Source organism: Dendrobates tinctorius, unplaced genomic scaffold (genome assembly GCF_039654945.1).
Source record: "Dendrobates tinctorius isolate UK_male_01 unplaced genomic scaffold, ASM3965494v1 ptg000658l, whole genome shotgun sequence".
In the NCBI taxonomy this organism is placed as follows: domain Eukaryota; kingdom Metazoa; phylum Chordata; class Amphibia; order Anura; family Dendrobatidae; genus Dendrobates; species Dendrobates tinctorius.
The window spans coordinates 28,630-51,652 of record NW_027362309.1 but is presented as its reverse complement, the minus strand read 5'-3'; the positions used below and the strand labels follow the sequence as shown (position 1 = coordinate 51,652).

Sequence of the window (23,023 nt, the reverse complement as noted above, 5' to 3'; positions counted from 1 at the left end):
CATTCACAACCCATTTTAATGTCCTGGTGGAGGGAAGGTGGATGTAATTTAAGATTTTACGGAACATGGCTCCATCCATTCTCCCATTGATGCGGTGAAGTAGCCCTGTGCTCTTAGCAGAGAAACACCCCCAAAACAATGTTTCCACCTCCATGCTTGACAGTGGGGACGATGTTCTTTGGGTCACAGGTAGCATTTCTCTTCTTCCAAACACAGCAAGTTGAGTTAATGCCAAAGACATCAATTTTTGTCTCATCTGTCCACAGCACCTTCTCCCAGTCACTCACAGAATCATCCAGCTGTTAATTGGCAAACTTCAGATGGGCCGGCACATGTGCCTTTTTGAGCAGGGGGACCTCGCGTGCACTGCAGGATCGTAAACCTTTACGGCGTAATGTGTTAGCAATGGTTTTCTTGGTGACTGTGGTCCCAGCTGCCTTGAGATCATTAACAAGTCCCCCCCCCCCTGCCCCGTGTAGTTTTAGCTGATCTCCCACCTTCCTCATGATCAAGGATACCCCACGAGGTGAGATTTTGCATTGTGACCCAGATCGATGTCAATTGACAGTCATTGTGTATTTCTTCCATTTTCTTACTATTGCACCAACAGTTGTCTCCTTCTCACCCTGCATCTTACGTATGGTTTTGTAGCCAATTCCAGCTTGGTGCAGGTCTTTGATCTTGACCCTGACATCCTTATGAAGCTCTTTGGTCTTGCCCATGTTGCAGAGGTTAGTCTGACTGATTGAGTCTGTGGACAGGAGTCTTTTATAAAGGTGGATAAGACAGTTGTCTTTAATGCAGGTAACGAGTTGATTAGGAGCGTCTAACTGGTCTGTAGGAGCCAGAACTCTTAATGGTTGGTGAGGGATCAAATACTTATTTCTCACTGCAAAATGCAAATACAATGTGATTTTCTGTATTTTATTTTTGATTTTCTATCTCTCAATGTTAAAATTAACCTACCCTTAAAGTTATAGACTGCTCATATCCATGTCAGAAGGCAAGCTTACAAAATCAGAGAGGGATCAAATAATTTTTTCCTCCACTGTGGGAACTAAAAATTGCTGAATGAGTGGTTTCCACACTTTGGTTTCTGGGAAAGCTAGATGGTAACCAATAGACCATTACTGCTGCCAAAGTGGGGTTACCATTCAACTCTCGCAGAATCCTGACCAGCACGTCTGCCTAGTTATCGCGAGATTTCCATCTGTGGATCTGTCCGTGGCTTCAGTATAGCTGGCTGACAACTCAGATGGGAGCAGCAATAGCAGCCATCCAAGTGCACACCCAGCTTTTCCAAGAACAAAGAATTTACTCCGTAGGACTGAAAAGTGCCTACAGGATTCTCATATCCAGTCTCCTCACTCCGTGCCCTCAGTTTGCTTTCCGCTGCCCACTCTGTTCCTTTCCTGCTCCAACATGGCCACCACAACACAAAACGGCACCACTGTGTCTGATACTTCAGCTCAGTCCCAATCACTGTCTCACTGCAATACCAGACACAGACTAAGGACAGGAGAGGCGCTGATACTGAAGAAAGCAGCCTTGTTTTCAGAGTCTCTTTTAACCCCACTTACAGATCAGTAATGGCACCAAGTAGTGGCAATATATACTGGTTGGAGACACGCCTCGTTAGGCCAGACATTGCACATGGGTTATAAAACGTGAAAGGATCAAGTTCTGTGAGGCAAGAATAGAAGATTGGAGAAAATGTAGGAAGCGGAGGACTTACCAATATACCAAACACTACTGTAGAGAAGAAGCCCCCGATAAATCCTTCCCATGTCTTCTTGGGTGACAGCTGGTGGGAAGAGAAAGAAGCAGAGCAGAGTCAGGATACATGGCCAGGTTATTAGAGTTATGCTGCCTCATAAATGGCTTGTAAGTGGGTTAGTGTCAGGTTCTTGTTTTGAAAGGCTCCATTTTCGGGGACACACTGCATAGGGAACACCAAGCTTTAGGGATATGAAAGGACTTCCACGATCATGTGGTTCCAGAGACGTTTATAACCCTATGATGAGCAGAAGTAGCACCAGGTCTGAAATAATTGTTCTTATCATGGAAAAAGTGTTTTTCCCAAAAACCGAGTCATTTTCTATGCATTGCTGGGACCCCCAGCAATTCAAAGTACAGGGCACCTCACCTCCGTACCATTAATTCTCTATGAGACTACAGAGTGGCCATACCCTGCAGTCCCAGGCAATAAGTGCAGCTGATGAGCACATGCTTGGCCCCAAGCTCCACTCAGGGTCCCTGCCTCCTGACCACTGGCTTCCCAGAGGTAGATCCCCAGTGATCAGTGATTCATCCCGAATCCATAGTGTTATTCAATTTTAGGAAAACCTTGCTTGCCTTACCTTAATGAGAGGTGTTCGGCCAAAAAAGAAGCCAAACATGTATGCCATGATGTCATTACAGATCACACAGGAGATGGGCACTATGAACCTGCGGAAACAGGATGCACATGTTTAAAGGTAGAACAAGGCACGACACTGGGCCACCTTCCATAATTTTTACATCAGCTTATAAATGCACAAGGATGGATGGACGCCAGGGACTATATAATGAGGCTCAGCCACCATCCCTGGCTTTATGTAAGGTGTTCCTAAGCACGGTGCTATTTGTCCCATTTTAGCTTGAAGATTTATAATATTTTACATGGATGATGGGAGACTTTACTGCAGAGTCTGTCATCTTATCACAATGATGGACTCCTCAGAGGGACATTACAGGACAGCTGGTGTCCACTGTACATATACCTGCAATCAGAGTTTCACAGACTATACATGATGCAGTCTACCATGTTACAACCAGTCTGAGGATTTTGACCATGGGATAATTTTTTAGAAGAGAAACCGACACGAGATTCCTGCTGCCCGAACCACAAGCATGCACTAACCACTGCATTATTGCAGCATTATATATTTTACTCTGCGGTGATTCAGAGAAAACCTACTTAGAAAAGTCAGTGAAGGACCAAGCATTTCAGATGACTAGTCTGGGGCAGGTCCCTGGTGGCTTCTCCCTAGCCTGCTCTCTGACTGACCGTTCTCTCCCTTTGTGTGTGGGTATAGCAGGTCTTTCACGGACAATACGTGTTCACAAATGACCTACAAGTCTATTATTCCAAGATGAGTCTGACAATGCAAAAATAAAAAATTATGAATGGCGCCTTGGATGCAGTCACTATCTAAATACCTGATGTTCCTCAGATTGTGGCGATGCTCGCCGATATCTAACCCGTGTGCCAGCATGAGTGACTTTTGGAACATGACTTATTTTTCCATATGAATCCATTAGAAAAATAACTAAAATGTTCCTGAGTGTGCCCGAGTTTTATTTTTTAAAAGAGACACCTACTGTTCTAACAAAGACCCCCAGAACTCCATTCGAAACTCAGACATTGGTCATTATGTGACAGCTAAGAATACGCAATTCATTTACTATTATGATTTCTGAGATTCTCCATAGGACTGCAGGTATATTGTTTTATCTTACAGAGTTTTCATAGGAAAACCAGAGAAATGAGACAGAGTGTAAATAGGTATACATACAAAACAGTGTGTTACCAAGTACCCCATGTTATTTCCATGCACTATTACCACTTACTTACAGTAGGGAGTCTGCTCATTTTGGTTCTATCGTGGGTTATGATTTATCATAGGGAACATAAAATGTAGAACCAAGAGTCAAATGATGAACACAGCCCAGAACTAAATATAAAACTCGGTAAATCAGGCGAATAATTGGGTCGTGTCCAAATAATGCAGAATTTTGTTATATCAGCAGGGTCAAACATTCCCTCCAGAGCCGTCCAATGCCATCGTAAAGAGAGGACAATATAAATGAGACCTCCGGCTCAACTAGGTATATAGTCCGAGCACAGGAAAATCAGTATAGAGACGGCATCATCCAGATGGGGCGGGCGGTTCGGTAATTATAGGGGAGGTTGAATTGCCAAGTTAGACCTTTTATTCACTGTACGTCAGACGTGGAGATGTATTTCCTACAGTGTAGATCATTGTGCTGTGAAAATGAACACTAAAAATAGAGAAGAATAATCCCCTAGGGCAGGATCAGACAGATTTTCCAAACATTACAACATCTATTTCTGCAACACCATACTCTTCAGCTTTTGGCTCAATTACAGGATTGGGCAGAAGGCTGCATTGCGTTAGGTTGTAGGGCTTAGATAACGTTGTCCTTTTTTTTCCCAGGATGACACTTTATATTAGAGATCCCCTACAATCATTATTTGGAACCTATAGTGCAGCAGTTTCCCTTATGGCTTATACTTAGCAGGAAATGTGAAAGGCCGTATAACTATCCAGGACTCCGATAATTTCCCTATGCAAAATGTCAAATGCAGTGGTTTGTGTATATCGCCATTATATAAACCTGAAAAACATGGATTTTTGTGAGTACTCACCATAAAAGCTTTTTCTCTGAGACGCTCATTGGGGGACACAGATACTGTGGGTGTATGCTTCTGCCGCTAGGAGGCTGACACTAAGTGAAAAAAAGAGGTTAGCTCCTCCTCCGTCGTATACACAGTCGCCCCTATTGCAGTCGGAAATCAGTTTGGTGCCAAAGCAGTAGGAGGACAACAAAATCAGCCTTAATACAGGTACAACATATCCAAAACACCACCCTTACATCAAATTAGTAAATGCATATAAATTTAAACAAAACAAGAGCCAACTGGCTAATAGGGTGGGTGCTGTGTCCCCCAATGAGCGTCTCGTAGAAAAGGATTTTACGGTGAGTACTCACAAAAATCCATGTTTCGCCTTTGCCTGATTGGGGGACACAGATACTGTGGGACGTCCTAAAGCAGTCCCTGGGTGGGAGATTGACTCACCGATCCAAGCTACATGCACCTCCTGTTTAAAGGTGCGCCACCGTTGCTTGGAGAATCCTTCTACCCAGGCTCGCATCCGCCGAGGCCTGAGCATGGATATTATAATGGTTGGCAAATGTGTACAGGCTGGACCAGGTTGCTGCCTTGCAAACCTGTTCCATCGAAGCCTGGTGCCGAAGCGCCCAAGATACGCCCACTGCCCGGGTAGTGTGCCCACTGATCCCTGCTGGAATCGGCGTGCCTCTAATGCGGTAGGACTCCTGAATAGTAAAACGAATCCATCTGGCTATGGTCGACTTTGAGGCAGCGAGTCCCTTCCTGCGCCCTTCAGGGAGCACAAACAGCGTGTCCGTCTGACGAAAGGGTGCCGTCCGCGACACGTACCTCCGGAGGGCTCTTACCAGGTCTAACGTGTGAAGAGTCTTTTTCCACACGGTGCACCGATGCTGGACAAAATGAAGGCAAAACATCTTCATTAATGTGAAAATGAGGGCACAACTTTTGGCAGAACAGGTGGGGCTGGTCTGAGGACCACCTCATCCTTATGGAAAGTGAGGAACGGAGCTCGGCAGGATAGAGCCGCCAGCTCTGAAACCCGCCTGATGGAAGTGATGGCCACTAGGGGAACAACTTTCCAGGAAAGGTACCTCAAAGAGATATCCTGAAGCGGTTCAAAATGGAGCTTCCTGCAGAACACCTATGACAATGTTAAGGACCCAGGCGTCCATAGGCGCCTTATAGGGAGGTATCCAGTAGGAGACTCCCTGGATGAACAGTCTTCACCTGCAAATTGGTAGTAATTCTGCACTGGAACAGTCCGACATTTGTCTCCTGCGGGAATTTGGGGCAAAGACCGAGTCTAAGCCCGACAGGAGAAAAGCAAAGATGTTGGGGATCGAGAATCTCAGCGGAGAAACACCGCGGCCTCAACATCAAGCAAAGAACACCTTCCAGGTGTGGTGGTAAAATCATGCTGAAGCAGGCCTTTGGGCGCTAATCATTGTAGCGACCACCTCGCTCCCGAACCCTGCCTGGGTTAGAATCCAAGATTCAACGGCCATGCCGTCAAACACAAGGTCCCTGAGTTCGGGTGGTAAATCGGCCCTTGAGACGGTAGATCTGGGCGCTCTAGCAGGCGCCCAGGCACGTCGGCGAGCAGCTGCATTAGATCTACGTACCAAGCTCGGGGGGGCCAGCAGAATCGCCGGCCCCCCCGTCCGTCTTGATCCCTTTGCTGATTCTCGGGAGTAGTGGCAGTGGGGGAAATAGATATGGGAGGTGAAACTGGTTCCATGGCAGAACTAACGCGTCCACCGCGAATGCCTGCGGGTCTCTGGCCCGAGTGACATATGTGGGCACCTTGGCATTCACTCTGGAAGCCATCAGGTCCACATCCGGAGCTCCCCACAGTTGACAAATTTGCTGAAAAACTTCCATGCCCGGGATGTGGACAGCCGAAATCAGAGTGGTTTGCTTCGGCCCACTGAAGAAAGTGCCCCACCTCGCGCATGGTTGCTCTGCTGCGGGTGCCCCCCTGATGAATTATGTAAGCCACCGCCGTGGCGTTGTCCGATTGAATCCTGACGGGGCAGCCTGCTAGAAAGTGATGAAACTTCTGCAGAGCCAGCCGAATTGCTCGTATCTCCAAAAAGTTGATCGGGAGTCGTGCCTCCTGTGGCGACCACCGTTCCTGGGTTGTGTGGTGGCGAAACACCGCTCCCCAACTGAGGAGACTGGCGTCGATTGACATTATCAGCCCATGACCTGGGGGGGAAAGGTTTCCCCTAGGCCAGAGAGGAACTGGTTATCCACCATCCGAGTGACTGCCTGACTTGAGAGGACAGTTGGCACCGCCGATCGAGCGTGAAAGGATTCTTGTCCCAGGCTGACACGAGGCGTGCTGCAGGGGGCGAAGATGGAACTGGGCAAAAGGTATCGCTTCCATCCACCATTTTCCCTAGGATCCTCATCCCGGATCAGATGGTATAAGGGACTGCTTGGCGTAGTGTCCGGACTCCCTGCCGGAGACTAGCGCCTTTTCCTGATCAAGAATTACCAACCCTCGGCAAGTGTCGAAGATCATTCCTAGGAAGGAGATCCTCTGAGCTGGCACAAGTGATGACTTGTTCGTACTGACCAACCATCTAGGCGGGCAAGAGTATCTAGCGTGATGTTGACACCTTCCTCGCATGCCCGTATTGACGGGCCCTTGACCAAGAGGTTGTCCAGATAAGGCAAGACGACTATGCCTCGAGAATGCAGTGTGGCCATGACAATTGCCATAACCTTTGTGAACACTCTGGGAGCCATGGCAAGCCCGAAGGGTAGCGCTATGAACTGAAAATGTTGAACGCTGATGGCGAAGCGTAGAAACCTCTGACCAAGTTTTCTCACTGCTACATGGCGGATATGACTGAATGGAGAGACTCCATCCGGAAATGTCTGATCCTGCTGAATTTGTTCAGAAGTTTCAGGTCTAAAACAGGCCTGACAGACCCGTCCTTTTTGGGGACCGCAAAAAGGTTGGGATGGAACCCCTGAGCTCTTCCGTGTTCCGGCACTGGAACAATGACTCCGTTGTGCAGGAGTGATTTGATGGCTCCCAATAGAGCCCTTGCCTGGGTATCCACCCTGGGAAGCCGGGAAAGAAACACCAAGGTTACTTACCGGTAGCCGGTTTTTACGGAGCCCATGACGGCACACATGAGAGAGGGGATCCGCCCAGTCAGGACAGGAACCCTACTGAAGATAAAAGGGGCGGTACCTCTTACTCGCTTCAGTTGGTTTACAGAGCATGTGAGGCTTACTATCACCACATTATTTCTAACTAAAAAAGCACCGAAACTACAGTGCACACCAAAGGAGTGAAAAGGGGGGGGAATATACAGGTGCCGTCATTGGCTCCGGAAAAACCGGCTACCGGTAAGTAACCTTGGTGTTTTCCAGTCTCCCATGACGGCACACATGAGAGACTTTTGTAGAATAAGACACCTTAGGGAGGGACCACCGCTTGGAGCACTCTTCTACCAAAGGTTAGGTCAGTAGAGGAAGATAGATCAAGTCGGTAGTGCTTAAAAAAGGTTGAAGGTGAGGACCAAGTAGCGGCTTTACAAAATTGTTCAATCAATACCTCAGCCTTCTCTGCCCAGGAGGTAGCCACGGCTTTGGTGGAGTGAGCCTTGATGCCTTCTGGAACCGGAGCGCCACTTGCAGAGTAGGATAACATAATGGCCTCCCTGATCCATCTGGCAATGGTACTCTTAGCTACCCCGTACCCTTTTCTACTACCCTGAAAGGCTACAAAAAGGGACTGATCTTTCCTCCACTGACTAGTTACTGACATATATTGTATTATGGCTCTTCTTACATCTAATGTATGGAACTTTTGCTCCCCCGGGTTTCTAGGATTGTTACAGAACGATGGCAATGAGGTTTCCTGAGTCCTATGAAACTTTTGGACTACCTTGGGGAGGTAGGCCGGGTCTGGTCTTAGAACCACTCGGTCATCGAAGATCTGCGTATATGGAGGGCATATAGATAGAGCTTGTAGGTCGCTCACTCTCCGGGCTGATGTTAAGGCTACCAGTAACATAGTTTTAAGTGTAAGTAGCTTTGGTGACAGCTCTAGCAGTGGTTCAAAGGGATCTTTGGTTAAGGCTTCTAAGACTAGGTTGAGGTCCCAGGGTGGTATCTTTGGGATGATGACTGGCCTTTACCTGCCACAGGACTTTATGAACCGGGACACCCACCTGTTGGCTGCTAAGTTGCAGTTATATAGGGCCCCTAAAGCTGAGACTTGGACTTTGCGTGTGTTAGTGGCTAACCCCAGTTGTAGCCCCGACTGTAAAAACTCTAGGATAGGTCCCACTGGAGCTACATCCCCTAAAGGTTCCCCCAGGAAGTCTAAGAACTTTTTCCACGTTCTACCGTAGATTTGGGATGTTATAGGTTTCCTACTTTTCAACAGGGTGGAGACTAACCCTGGAGAGAATCCATGGCGACTCAGTAGCGCCCTCTCAAATTCCAGGCTGCTAGATGGAAGCCCTTCACCTGAGAGTGGACCACTGGTCCCTGGGAAAGCAGGTCTGGAATCTCCGGTAGTATCCATGGATCTGTCACTGACATGAGCCTCAGAAGGGAGAACCAAGGCCTTCTCGGCCAAAACGGAGCTATGAGAATTATTCTCGCTCGATCCTCCCTGATTTTCCTGACCACTACTGGGATCATTGTTAATCGGGGGAAATGCATAGGCCAGGATGAACTTCCAGGGTATTTGTAGGGCATCTACTGCGAAGGGGTTTTCCCTTGGATTAAGTGAGCAGAACTTCCTGACCTTCCGGTTCCGTGCGGTAGCGAACAGGTCTATTTCTGGTTTGCCCCAGGCCTGAACTATTTGTTGGAAGACTTGGGGGTTTAGGGACCATTCCCCTTGTCTTAGATGCCTGCGACTCAGGAAGTCTGCTTGTATATTTTCTGCCCCCTTTATGTACAGTGCTGTGATGGATAACAGATGTTGTTCTGCTAGCTGGAAGAGTAGATGTGATATTTGCATGAGGCCCCGAGATCTCGTTCCCCCCTGATGATTGATGTAGGCTACTACTGCCCGATTGTCCGTCATGACCCAGGTGTGGCGGCCCCGAAGTAAGGGAAGGAAGTGTTTCACGGCTTTTTCCACTGCCCATAGTTCTTTTACATTTGAACTCTGATCGTTTTCTAGTGAGGACCAGGTCCCCTGTATTGTGTGGGATCTCAGGTGTGCTCCCCATCCTGTGGCACTCGCGTCTGTCGTAATGATGTCCTCGACTGGTTTTTGCCACGGGACACCGGCTGTTAGATTCTTCTCCACAGTCCACCAGAGCAGGGAATCTCTTACAGCCACTGAGAGACATAGTTTGCCTTCTAAATGCCCTTTTAAATTGTTTCTGTGCTGACAGAACCTCCCACTGTAGTTGCCTTAAGTGGTACTGCGCCCATGTTACTGCGGGTATGCATGATGTCAGTGAGCCTAAAAGGGACATTGCGTTCCTCAGTGTCATATTTGGCCTTTGTATTGCCGTGCGAGCTAGGCCTCTTATCTTGGTCACTTTGCCCTCTGGTAGGAGGCAGCGTTGTTGCTCGGAGTCCAATATCAACCCTAGGAAGGATTGCTCTTTTACTGGGGTTATCCTTGACTTGGGGATGTTTACTATCCATCCTAGTCCTACTAGAGTTGCCATCACTTCCTTCACTTGATGTGTGCAGTGGGGCTCCGACCTCCCTATTACCAGAAAGTCTTCCAAGTATGGGACGATCACTATGTCCCTGGATCGCAGAAAAGACATTACTTCGGCCATCACTTTGGTGAATACTCTGGGGGCTGTATACAGGCCAAACGGAAGGGCTGCGTATTGGTAGTGTCTCACCTGCCCCTGGATATAGAGCGCTACTCTCAAATATCTCTGATACTCCCGATGGATTGGGATGTGATAGTAGGCATCTTTTAAGTGTCACTGCCATGAGGCAATGCTGGAACAGAATCTTTGTGGCCGTGTTGATTGACTCCATTTTGAAGGAGCAATTGTCTATCCACTGATTGAGTCTCCTCAGGTTGACAATGGTTCTCCAAGAGCCGTCTGGTTTTTGTATTAAGAAGAGGGGGGAGTAGAACCCCCTTCCTTCTTCTTGCACTGGGACTTCCTGTAGGACTTGTTTTTTCACTAGTCCCAAGACTTCCGTCTCCAGGGCCAGCTGTTGCTCTTGGGCTTTCCTTCTGGGTGTTATTATGAAGGTATGCCTGGGCGGACGGATGAATTTTATTTTTAAACCGTCCCTGATTATATTTAGGACCCATGTACTGGGGGAGATATTTGCACAGGCAGAAAGGAAGAGAGAAAGCCTTCCCCCTACCTCCGGCCCAATGTCATTGGGGAGATTTTTTGGAGGAAGTGGAGGGCCCTTTAAACATATAGCCCGATCCTCTTTTTTCTTTAAAGTCCCAGCTTTTTCTATCTCCCGGGGGACGACCCCTGTTAAATCTCCTCCTTAGGTTCTCCCGGAAATCGGGGAAAGCTTTTCTTCCTATCCCCCGCATGTTCCAAAATCTTCTAGTTTTTTCCCGAAGAGGAATTGGCCATCGCATGGAATGGAACACAACTTATGCTTAGAGGGTAAATCTCCGGGACACCCTTTAAGCCACAGGGCTCGTCTTGCCGCATTTGACAGGCTTGCTGCTCTAGCTGTCAATCTTGCAGAGTCTGCAGAGGAATCTGCCAGGAAAGCCGCTGCTCCGTGCACCAGTGTCAGATTAGCTAGAATTTCGTCTCTAGGAACTCTATCCTTGATCTGGTCCTCTATTTGTTGCAGCCAGACCATGAGGGCACGAGCGGTACAGGTACCGGCTATTGCTGGCTTCAATCCCCCTGCTGAAGCTTCCCAGATGTGCTTCAGAAACCCATCTGCTTTTTTATCAAGCGGGTCTTTCAACACGCCAGAATCTTCTAATGGTAGGGATACCTTTTTTGAGGATCTGGCTACAGCCCCATCAATTTTTGGGACTTTTTCCCAGGTTTCTGAGTCCTTCTGGTCAAAAGGGTACCTCCTCTGATGTGGAAGGTAAGCCCCCTGACCGCTCCATCTTTTTCCATTCCCTGTCAATTAGCGCTTTTATTTTATCATTTACCAGGAAGGTACGTTTCCGCTTTTCCTCCAGTCCTCCAAACATTACATCCTCTAATGACTTGGGAGTTTTTTCCTCTTTAAGGCCCATTGTAGCTCTAATGGCTTTCACCAGCTTTTCCACGTCCTCCGTTGGGAAACATGGACGGCCGCCTATATCGCTGTCCGAGGAGGATTCTGAGGACTGAATAAAGGAAGAGGAGGTGGAGGGGGACAAAGATCTATCCCGCCCCTTCTGCCTTGGCGAGGCTTCTGAACCGGAGCTCCTTCTACAGTTTCTTTTCTTTTTAAGGGCTGCCTTTAGGGAACCTTTCACCTCCTGATGTATTAACTCCTTCAGACTAGTCACCAAATCAGGGGTCTCCTCCTGTATAGTCCTGTTAATACAGTCAGCGCAGAGATCTTTCTGCCACTGATCTGCCAGCAGGTTTTTACATAGGGCGCATTCTCTATTTTTAGTTTTGCTGCTGGCCTTCCTCGCCCCCTAGTGATTAAACAGAGAAAATGGAACCCCGTTACCATAAGGGTGACATTCACGTAGATCACTCACCACCGCTGTCAATCAGGGGTACCGATCTCGGAGGCTCCTCAGATGCACTCGTGACGTTTCTCCTGGACGTCCCAGAGTCATGCCGGTTGCGCTTATGACTGCCGCTCCCACCACTTGAGCGACTGCTCCTGGTATGCTGGCGGCTCGGCCTGGCATCTGGCGAGAGGTCTTGCTGCTGATGCTGCTGCTGTCACAGCACATCTTGCCCCACTTCCATTCTGAAGCCTTGGGCATGAGTGCATCTTCTGTGGTCAACCCCCTTTTGTAAGGGGGATCCACTGCACTCTCCGCCTCCTCCGGTTACCCCCACAGCCCCTCCCCCCCCTGCCATGCCGCCGGGATCTCTCTCCACCGGTCGGCGTTGATTACCATGGGTGCTGCCATCTTGGATTGCCGGCGCCGCCTCCCGACGTCACGCGGGCACGCCCCTTCCCAGCGTGCCCTGCTCGTGACGTCAGAGGAGCGCGAAAAGGAAGCGGCCGCTCCCTCAACGCTCGTGCGCTTCTCCAGAGTAGGGAATCTCTTATGGACCGGCAGAGGGGGAGAGGGCGGCGCGGCAGCCACGGCAGAGCCCCAGGACCCCAGCCGTGCTGCTCCTGCTCGGACGCTGAGCCCCGGAGGACCCGCGGACGGCGCTTCCTCAATCCCGACGCCCAGCGCTCAGGAGCCCAGCCTGATCTTCTACGCCGGCACGGGAGAGGGGCAGGTAAGTGTGACCTGCTGTCTTCAGTTCACACGGGTCCCTGTCAGGACAGGAAACCCAACTGAAGCGAGGGAGAGGTACCGCCCTTTTATCTTCAGTAGGGTTCCTGTCCTGACTGGGCGGATCCCCTCTCTCTCATGTGTGCCGTCATGGGAGACGGGAAAAACCGCTCTTTCCTCCTGTGAAGTCGGAGATAAGTTGATTCAACTTCTCCCCAAATAGGTGGCCGCACTGATAAGGCAGGGAAGTCAAAGACTTCTTAGAAGTAGAATCGGCTCGCCAGGTCCTTAACCATAGGGCTTTTCTGATAGAAATTGCATTAGCGGCAGCAAGTGCCGAGCAATTGTCCGTATCCAAAGACGCATTGATTATATAGTCTCCGGCCATCGCCATCTGACCTACGACTTCCAATATCTCTGTAGGTAGATCCTGCTCGACCTTGTTTAATGTTTCTGACCATGATATCATGGCCTTGGCTACTCAAGTTGCTGCGAATGAGGAAGCGAGCGCTGACCCCGACGCCTCATATACTGAGCGAGCTAGGCTCTCTATAACGCAATTCGTGGGATCCTTAATCGAGGAAACACTAAGGACGGATAGCAGGGTCTTAGTGGCTAGGCACGAAACGGGAGGATCCACCATCGGGAATTCCATCCATTTTTTACAGAGATCCGGAGCAAACGGATACCTTGTTTTGAGTGCCTTTTGACCCAAGAAACGCCTGTCTGGACGTTCTCTGTGCCGCTGCACTATGTCCTCAAACTCCGGGTGAGAGGAGAAAAATTCTGTGCGGGCACTTCACTCGCTTAAATGCCACTTTATGCCCCGTAGCCGCTGCGGGACTATATTCAATCCCCAGGGTCTGATCGACGGCTTCTATGAAGCTGTCCACTGTTTCACGTGACCCTGGAGTGTCCAGGTCAAGGGGCTCATCCGAGTTGCAATCTGAGGTCTGCTCGCTATCAACCACTGGTGACGGGGAGCGAGAAGCAGAACTTACGGGTGCCGAAGCATCGGATGGACTGGGCGACACCGTGTGGACTCTCTTCCCCCGGGTCTGCCTGAAATGAGAGCAGCCCCTGCAGGCCGAAGGCTCTTGTGAGGTGGAGGTTCCCTCTAAGGCCGGCGAGCCACTGTCCCTGCCCCTATCTGGGGCCCGAAGGGACTCGACTGCCCTCGTAAGCGATGTCATGGACTGTGATAGAGATAGCCCACTCCGAGGGGTCCGGGACCTCAGTCGCGGTCTGAGGGGAGGGCTCCTGGGCGCGTTCGGAGTCACAGGCTTCGCATAATTTTTGGCTGAGTGCTCGTGGAAACCTAACTCCAGAAGAAATGCATGCGGCATAAAGGAACGTGTGCCCCAATTTAAATGAGGGTTGAGGGGACGGGACCTCTAAACGCCCGTAGCGCATCTCTAGGGTCGTGGTTACACTTACCCCGTCCTGTGCCCCCACGTCCGCTGCCTCTGCGCTGTCCTGCGTTGCTTTCCGCTGGGTAGGATGGGACGTTCCTCCCCCGGACGCGGCATACCCTGCCATGAAGCCGGGGGCTCAATTTGTTCGGCGTCCGCCCTAGCCAGGTGCCGGAAATGACGTCACACCGCGGGGGGGCTGCGCTGCCAATCCCTGCCGCCTGAACCCGGAGTCCACGCCTGGCGGAAAGAGGCAGGAGGGAGGAGAGGGAAGGAGGAATGCCTGGAGCTTCAGTGGATTCCCTGGAGCGCTGCCACAAGGCCCTCCCCAGCCCTCCTTACCTGACTCCGGATCTAGCACACCAGGTAGAGGGAATGGGGTTAATTTCTGGACGGTGCAGGCACCCTAGCTCCGTCTAACCCCTTCAGGGGGTGAGGAGAGGGACCGTCCGCTGCCTTGCAGCACCGCCGTCTAGCGTTGGTGGAGCAGTGGGGGCCGCACAGACTAGTCTTGTGCCTCTGTACAAGCCCATGGTTTCAATACCTAGGGGTGGACAGGGCTAAGTCCGGCATCGTGTCCCACGTCGCGGGAAAGGATACGTGGAGGGACACTCGCACGTGCTCGCCCGTTGATGGCTTGGGGAAATCGGATCCTTTCAATAGGATGCGTTGCCCCTGTCTTATCTTCATAAAATAACAAACAAAAATAGAAGTCTGGGGAAAAAGGCCCAGATATGTCCCACGGTGCGGGAAAGGATACGCGGAGGCGATACTCAACGCGTGCTCGCCCGTTGATGGTTTGGGGAGATCGGCCCCTTTCAATAGGGTCCCCGTCGCCCCTGTCTTATCTTCATGGAAAAAAGAAGTCTGGAGAAAACCAGACACGTGTGCCTCCAAAGACACTAAGCATAAAACTGATTTCCGTCCGCAATAGGGGCGAGGGTGTACACGACGGAGGAGCTAACCTCTTTTTTTCCACTTAGTGTCAGCCTCCTAGCGGCAGAAGCATGCACGCACAGTATCTTTGTCCCCCAATGAGGCGAAGGAGAAATATTCTGTTAAGACGCTGCAGTTCCCCACTGTAACTGGCCTATAGGGAATGCTGCGGACATCGGAGAAAATGATATATAGTTGTACCTATTTTTATCAATTGGCCACAAGATAAAAATTTGGCAACGGAGATGGCAGATTTTCACATTCCTGCGGGGTCCAGTGGGTCGGCCGGACCCAGGAGAGGAGCGAGGACTTACCAAATCATTCCCTCAAACAGGTTGTGAATTATTAAGTGAGACTGCGTGACGACGATCAGAAGAGTGACATGAGTCCAGCCAAACTAGGAAAACAAGAAAAAAAACACGTTACTTTAAGGAGCAGATGGACGCACGCTAATCTGGATTTTCAGAACTTTAAATTATATTTTTTAAAATGTCACATCAGTATCTGAGCTAAGCGGTCAAACTACTGAGCTCCCCCAAAATCCTCTGAAAAAGGGGGCTGCAGCACTGGTTACATGCAGGCACTGCCAATGTTTTCAGCAGAGCAGAAAAAGTCAAACTGCAAGAATGAGAACAACAGATGGAAGGATAAGAAAATTGGGTCCAGCACCATGATGAAAACTGATCTGATGATAAAAAACTGAGGCACATGGATCCTTACAGATCTGTTCAGACGGACTATAGCGGACGTACATATGCATTTTGGACACCTCCTACTACTAGACACTGCGACTAAGAGTGATTTCTTTGTACAAGTTGTTAAGCAGCGACAAGCAGAGGTTTCTGTAATCTCCATCATTACTTGTCTTTGTCACATTTCCGCTCTTAATCTCAAATTACTTCTGATCACCATGTGGAGAGGGGATAAAGCATCATCATTCTCTAAGAGACCAACATAAATAGCACCTTATTACAACATCCACCCATTGTCTCCTGCTCAGGTTACTGCTGTGTACCAGGATCATTACCATTGTACAGAACCATTATAAATGTTCGTTAAGTTACCATGTAGAATTGCAGGCGGTAATGCTTCTTCACCAAGCTCAGCACAAACATACAGAAGCCTGGGGACATAGAGAAACAGTTACTAGGTCAGGTTCCGGAAGAATTTACATGCCATAAATGGTGTACAGTAAAGCATCAGTGGTTGAGGAGTCACATAGATACAATTACCTATTTAGTTAATTTATACACACATTATGCATGTCATCAAAAATGGTAAAATCAAGCTCCATGTGCATAGCTTTTGGGGGAACTACTAGTAGTCACAGTCTTGATGGATGTCATGGCATCAGCCCACCATAGCATTACATTGTACACTAGTCCTACCGGCATGCCTCATTAATGGCCTTGCTGCTGAGAAATGTTATATTCTGTCTTTATGCTAATGATTTCTTCCAGGCTCCGGGGCGTGCGGTGCCTGGATGAAATTTCTGCCTCCTGTCTTAATTATTATACTTACCCACTCCCCTCAGTGTCAGTTATGGCCCCAGAATCCCATGCCTGCGCCTTGCAGTCCCTCAGAAATACGTACCTCATCCTCCCCTTCTATCGGCACTGCATTCAGGGATCTTCTGCAACGGCGCCAGTGAATCATTGTTAAACTGTAAAGCGCTGCGGAATATGTTGGCGCTATATAAAGATTATTATTATATTGTGACCTCTATGTGTATAATATCTATGACTATACAGGGAGAAAGTGGGGAAAGCACCTCATCAGCGTGCACATCGGAGGTTACTGGAGCGGAAGTCGCCATCGCAGAAGATCTCTGAATGCACTGCCCATAGAAGGGAAGATGAGGTACAGATTTCTGAGGGAGTGCAGGGTGCAGGCGCGGGATTCCGGGACCGTAACTAACGCTGATGGGAGTGGGTTAAGTATTACACTGAGGAGAGGAGGCAGGGATTTCTTGCACGCACCGCACGCCCCGGAGCCTGGAAGAAATCATTAACATAAAGACAGAATATAACACCTCTCCACAACAAGACCATTAACATAAGGCTTACAGGTAGGACTAGCGTAACATTTCTATTACCTGTATGCCCATACTAATAGGTCTGAACATCTGAAACCTCTCACTATCACTATTCTCTGCCCAGTGCCGCCTCTGGGTGTTGCCTGAATGACCGCTTTTATGATGTGTGACTTCAGGCAAAGGAGCCATCAGGCAAGTAGGAGGAAGGAGGGGAATAGAGCTGGCATTACAGAGGCTTCAGATCTACCATACCTCTTCAGTCTCAATGGCATATCAATTCTAATGCTCATTTCTCAGTAACGACGGAACTGACCAGCAACAAAGGTATTGCTGGACTCTTCTTTGAAAGAGTTCCATGAGATTATGGTGTGAAATCCTGCTGACAGATTTCCTTTAGTGTATATATGCATGTATGTGTATATATGTATATATAAAATACTGGCCAAATAGAATATTTTGGCCTCCATCTAATAATTCAGGGTCTACAAAAACATTAAAATATTTGTCATAATGTACAAGTATAGCCTGACGTTGGTAGAAATTGGTGCACTGGAAAAAACTTATTGGAGAAAGATTTCCCTTTGTTCACGCCTTTATGACTAAGGATAAAATAAAAGCCTTACAGGGGTTGTACCAAACATATCAGTTATTCCTGTGCTGCACTTTATGCTCATGCTCAGTAGTGACCAGTGCTGTGGGGATCTGTGCTGGACTTTATGCTCATGATCAGTAGTGACCAGTGCTGTGGGATCTGTGCTGCACTTTATGCTCATGCTCAGTAGGGGGCAGTGCTGTTGGATCTGTGCTGCACTATGTTCATGCTCAGTAGGGGGCAGTGCTGTTGGATCTGTGCTGCACTATGTTCATGCTCAGTAGTGACCAGTGCTGTGGGGATCTGTGCTGCACTTTATGCTCATGCTCAGTAGTGACCAGTGCTGTGGGGATCTGTGCTGCACTTTATGCTCATGCTCAGCAGTGACCAGTGCTGTGGGGATCTGTGCTGCACTTTATGCTCATGCTCAGTAGTGACCAGTGCTGTGGGGATCTGTGCTGCACTTTATGCTCATGATCAGTAGTGAACAGTGCTGTGGGGATCTGTGCTGCACTTTATGCTCATGATCAGTAGTGACCAGTGCTGTGGGGATCTGTGCTGCACTTTATGCTCATGATCAGTAGTGACCAGTGCTGTGGGGGATCTGTGCTGCACTTTATGCTCATGATCAGTAGTAACCAGTGCTGTGGGATCTGTGCTGCACTTTATGCTCATGATCAGTAGTAACCAGTGCTGTGGGATCTGTGCTGCACTTTATGCTCATGCTCAGTAGTGACCAGTGCTGAGGGGTCAGAGTTGGGGAAATTGAGGAGTGGGAGTTTGGCTTAGGCCTGTTTCACACTTCAGTTTTTTTGTGTCAGTTAAAATCCGCCAAAATGGCGGAAAACGGATCCGTTGGTAACTGATGTGAACGAATGCCACCGGACCGTTTTTTTGACGGATCCGTCGAATGAAGAATTTTAAAGGAACCGCGGGGGGGGGGGGGGGGGGGGTTGGGCTGTAGATTTTCCGTCGGCGGAGGCAAGAAATTTGGCGGATCCGCAAAAAAACGGATCCAACGGATGGCCATCCGTCAAGATCCGCCAGTAATGCAACTCAATGGTGAAAAAAACGGATCCGCCAAAAAAAATTTTGACTGATGGTCAAAAACGGAAGTATGATACAGGCCTTACCGACTCCACAGCGCCATCACCAAACTTTGTTTTTTGCAATTTGTCTTTGATTTGCTTATTAAAGGTTCTCAATTTTTTTGTAATTTTTGTAGGGACTTTCTTCACCTTTTTTTATTACATTTTTCCACTTATGTTTTATACATATTTATGTCCACCAAGAGGTCATTAAGGATTTTTGTGGAACATCCATAGGAACAGCAGTTACAGGGGGAAAACAGCCTCTTATCCTAACATCAGTAAAAGGCAGAGCTAATTTGGGTTCTCAGCAGACATCATATGATCACCGGGTACAACAGAAGCATCGCTGATGCCTTTATGTAGATGGCAACACAGAAGACAGAAGTGGTGATAAACCCCTTCTGATTTCTCTTTAGGGTCCTCGGCTGACGCTGACAGCTGTTCACCCAACTTGGCACGACAAGATGCTGCTGCAGACTCAGGACTTGCCATCAGCAGTCAGTGGGCAACCGGAAAAGGGTTAATACAATAAATATATATAAATAATTTGCCGTTTGGGTAATAGGAATAATCAGTACATCCCATCAGAGGATGAACTCAAAGTACTGACAAAGAGGCTGTCCCCCCCCCCCCCCCCCATTCAGCATCATCGGGGATGACAACATAAGGGGTGGTGTAATGCTCGCCCTGTAAAAGCAGGCAAACTATGTCTAATATGCTCTCTGATCACCCCTTTAGGCAATAGGCACACATTTTTGAGCCACTTTGGCTAACAGAAGAGGACAGATCCACCTTTGGCCGGTATCGCACATCACATATGGCGGTCTGTACTATGATCGCAATAGTCAGATATGTGAAACCAGCCTTAATGAGGGAAGCATTCTGTAGGGAATCGTGTCACTGCGCCTCATATATGCATAATTGTTATGTTCTACAAGGACACAGAAAATAGGTGGGGAAAAAGTAAAACTAAAGACCGTCTTACCAGTGAGATATAGAGCAAAGGAAATGAAGCGATGATATTTGCTGAGGATTCTTAGCGGCTCTTCTCTTTGGACCAGGGTAAAGAAGTAGTCAGTGACTGTCTCTCCATAAAAAAAGTAGTTGACGCATAACAAGAAGTACCTGTGGATGATCAAGATACCTAAAGACACTAAATACTAATAAAAAACAATATCATTTTTTTTCTTAGATAAATATAAATTCTCAACCAGAATTCTAAAATAATTGTCCTCTGTGCAGATATTCCTGCACACGCCGGTTGTGGCGCCCCCTTGTGTTCCATGGACTGTTCTCAGAACATGGACTCAATATGCCTGTGTCGGTGGTCATATATGCTCACTGGCTCAGTTCCCAATTTTTTAGGAATTGGGGTTATAGATTGATACAAGTGAGAGACAAAAATACAAGAGAGAATAAGTGAGAGACAAACAAGAGAAAGCGAGATACGATAAATATTATAGAATGGCTGCTCTAGATCTATACACATAATTTGTCAGTAATGGCCTAAAGATTTTTAAAATCCTTCACCAAACTATTTACATACCAGCTAAGTGTCCGAAACCAGGGTAGATCATAGGAATGGTAGACATTGTAGCCGATCATGATAATCTCCTGAAAACACTTGATCTGCACACACATCACCTGCAGGAAGAATCGCACATGGGTTATACACCAGATTATCCACAAACATAAGAAATCTCCAGGAGAGACTTACAATCATCATGAGCACGATCGGCCCCAAATAGATGATGATGAAGAAGAACGCGATCATGGCCAGCGTGAGGATGCCTCGGACCCACCAGTTCTTCCATCTAGTCAAAGAGTAGACGTCAGAGTTAGCAAAGGCAACGATCGGGGCATGCAAAGATCACACAATAGATCAGACCTCATACAATAGATTTAAAGGCCATACACCAGAAGGGAAACCGTAATCTTCAAAACAGTAGTATGAACATCACATATGCAATGCGGCAAACTATATCTGTGCTGGCAATAAAGAGTGTGAGTTTGGGTTGGTAGATTGAGGTCCGCACTTGCACCGTGAAACATTAGATGTGAGAAACCAGCCTTACAATGGAAGCCACAGCGTTGTGTTGTACCGGTCGCCCAACAAGTATGATTTCTTTCTGCAGATGTTCCCCACATACATGTTTGGGCACAGCGGGTATATACAGTTGTGGCCAAAAGTATTGAAACCCCTGCAATTTTGTCAGATAATACTCAGTTTCTTCCTGAAAATTATTGCAAACACAAATTCTTTGGTATTATTATCTTCATTTAATTTGTCTTAAATGAAAAAACACAAAAAGAATTGTCCTAAAGCCAAATTGGATATAATTCCACACCAAACATAAAAAAGAGGGTGGACAAAAGTATTGGCACTGTTCGAAAAATCATGTGATGCTTCTCTAATTTGTGTAATTAACAGCACCTGTAACTTACCTGTGGCACCTAACAGGTGTTGGCAATAACTAAATCACACTTGCAGCCAGTTGACATGGATTAAAGTTGACTCAACCTCTGTCCTGTGTCCTTGTGTGTACCACATTGTGCATGGAGAAAAGAAAGAAGACCAAAGAACTGTCTGAGGACTTGAGAAATCAAATTGTGAAGCATGAGCAATCTCAAGGCTACAAGTCCATCTCCAAAGACCTGAATGTTCCTGTGTCTACCGTGCGCAGTGTCATCAAGAAGTTTAAAGCCCATGGCACTGTGGCTAACCTCCCTAGATGTGGACGGAAAAGAAAAATTGACAAGAGATTTCAATGCAAGATTGTGCGGATGTTGGATAAAGAACCTCCACTAACATCCAAACAAGTTCAAGCTGCCCTGCAGTCCGAGGGTACAACAGTGTCAACCCGTACTATCCGTCTGCGTCTGAATGAAAAGGGACTGTATGGTAGGAGACCCAGGAAGACCCCACTTCTTACCCCGAGACATAAAAAAGCCAGGCAGAAGTTTGCCAAAACTTACCTGAAAAAGCCTAAAACGTTTTGGAAGAATGTTCTCTGGTCAGATGAGACAAAAGTAGAGCTTTTTGGGCAAAGGCATCAACATAGAGTTTACAGGAGAAAAAAAGAGGCAAAGAAAAAAAACACGGTCCCTACAGTCAAACATTGCGGAGGTTCCCTGATGTTTTGGGGTTGCTTTGCTGCCTCTGGTACTGGACCGCTTGACCGTGTGCATGGCATTATGAAGTCTGAAGACTACCAACAAATTTTGCAGCATAATGTAGGGCCCAGTGTGAGAAAGCTGGGTCTCCCTCAGAGGTCATGGGTCTTCCAGCAGGACAATGACCCAAAACACACTTCAAAAAGCACTAGAAAATGGTTTGAGAGAAAGCACTGGAGACTTCTAAGGTGGCCAGCAATGAGTCCAGACCTTCATCCCATAGAACACCTGTGGAGAGATCTAAAAATGGCAGTTTGGAGAAGGCACCCTTCAAATATCAGGGACTTGGAGCAGTTTGCCAAAGAAGAATGGTCTAAAATTCCAGCAGAGAATTGTAAGAAACTCATTGATGGTTACCGGATGCGGTTGATCGCAGTTATTTTGGCTAAAGGTTGTGCAACCAAGTATTAGGCTGAGGGTGCCAATACTTTTGTCTGGCCCATTTTTGGAGCTGTGTGTGAAATGATCAATTTTTTGCTTCATCCTATTTTGTGTTTTTTCATTTAAGACAAATTAAATGAAGATAATAATACCAAAGAATTTGTGTTTGCAATCATTTTCAGGAAGAAACTGAGTATTATCTGACAGAATTACAGGGGTGTCAATACTTTTGGCCACAACTGTAGGCAGTCGTAGTATACATTTATGACTCCGCTACTTAATAAACTTGCGGTTTCTATTTCTGACACTTGTAGGACTCCCACAGGAAAACCCTGTTTGATCAAGATTGTAGAGGTACACATCATCTGCGGCGGCATCCAACATCTTATCCTGCCTCCCTCATCCGTCTATTTAAAGCAGCATTTCCTGACCCCCCAGCCCTTATCCTGTGAGGGAAGGATCCAATTTACTTATTGTTAGTGAAGAGGAAAGGCCAATCTCATCAGAAGGTGGCTGCTGCGTGGCTGAGGAAATGAAGACATGGACATGCGAAGTCTTAACCAGGCCTGGTCTTCCGTTACCAGTCATGAATAGTTATGAGAGGATTGGTTGGTGGAACCGTGGTACTGCGA

General features: G+C 47.8%; 1 protein-coding gene across 1 annotated transcript in view; it reads right to left on the bottom strand.

Annotated features, from left to right (window-relative positions):
* LOC141079412 (phosphatidate cytidylyltransferase 2) overlaps positions 1–23,023 on the bottom strand; it is a 59,655-nt gene that overhangs the window by 25,820 nt on the left and 10,812 nt on the right. The window contains exons 3-9 of the mRNA XM_073565320.1: positions 20,554–20,650; positions 20,383–20,480; positions 19,822–19,961; positions 16,183–16,241; positions 15,433–15,515; positions 2,361–2,448; positions 1,736–1,804 (exon numbers count right to left, since the gene is read on the bottom strand). Coding sequence (XP_073421421.1) covers positions 1,736–1,804; positions 2,361–2,448; positions 15,433–15,515; positions 16,183–16,241; positions 19,822–19,961; positions 20,383–20,480; positions 20,554–20,610 — 594 coding nt within the window. The 5' untranslated portion in view covers positions 20,611–20,650. The remainder of the gene's footprint in view (positions 1–1,735; positions 1,805–2,360; positions 2,449–15,432; positions 15,516–16,182; positions 16,242–19,821; positions 19,962–20,382; positions 20,481–20,553; positions 20,651–23,023) is intronic.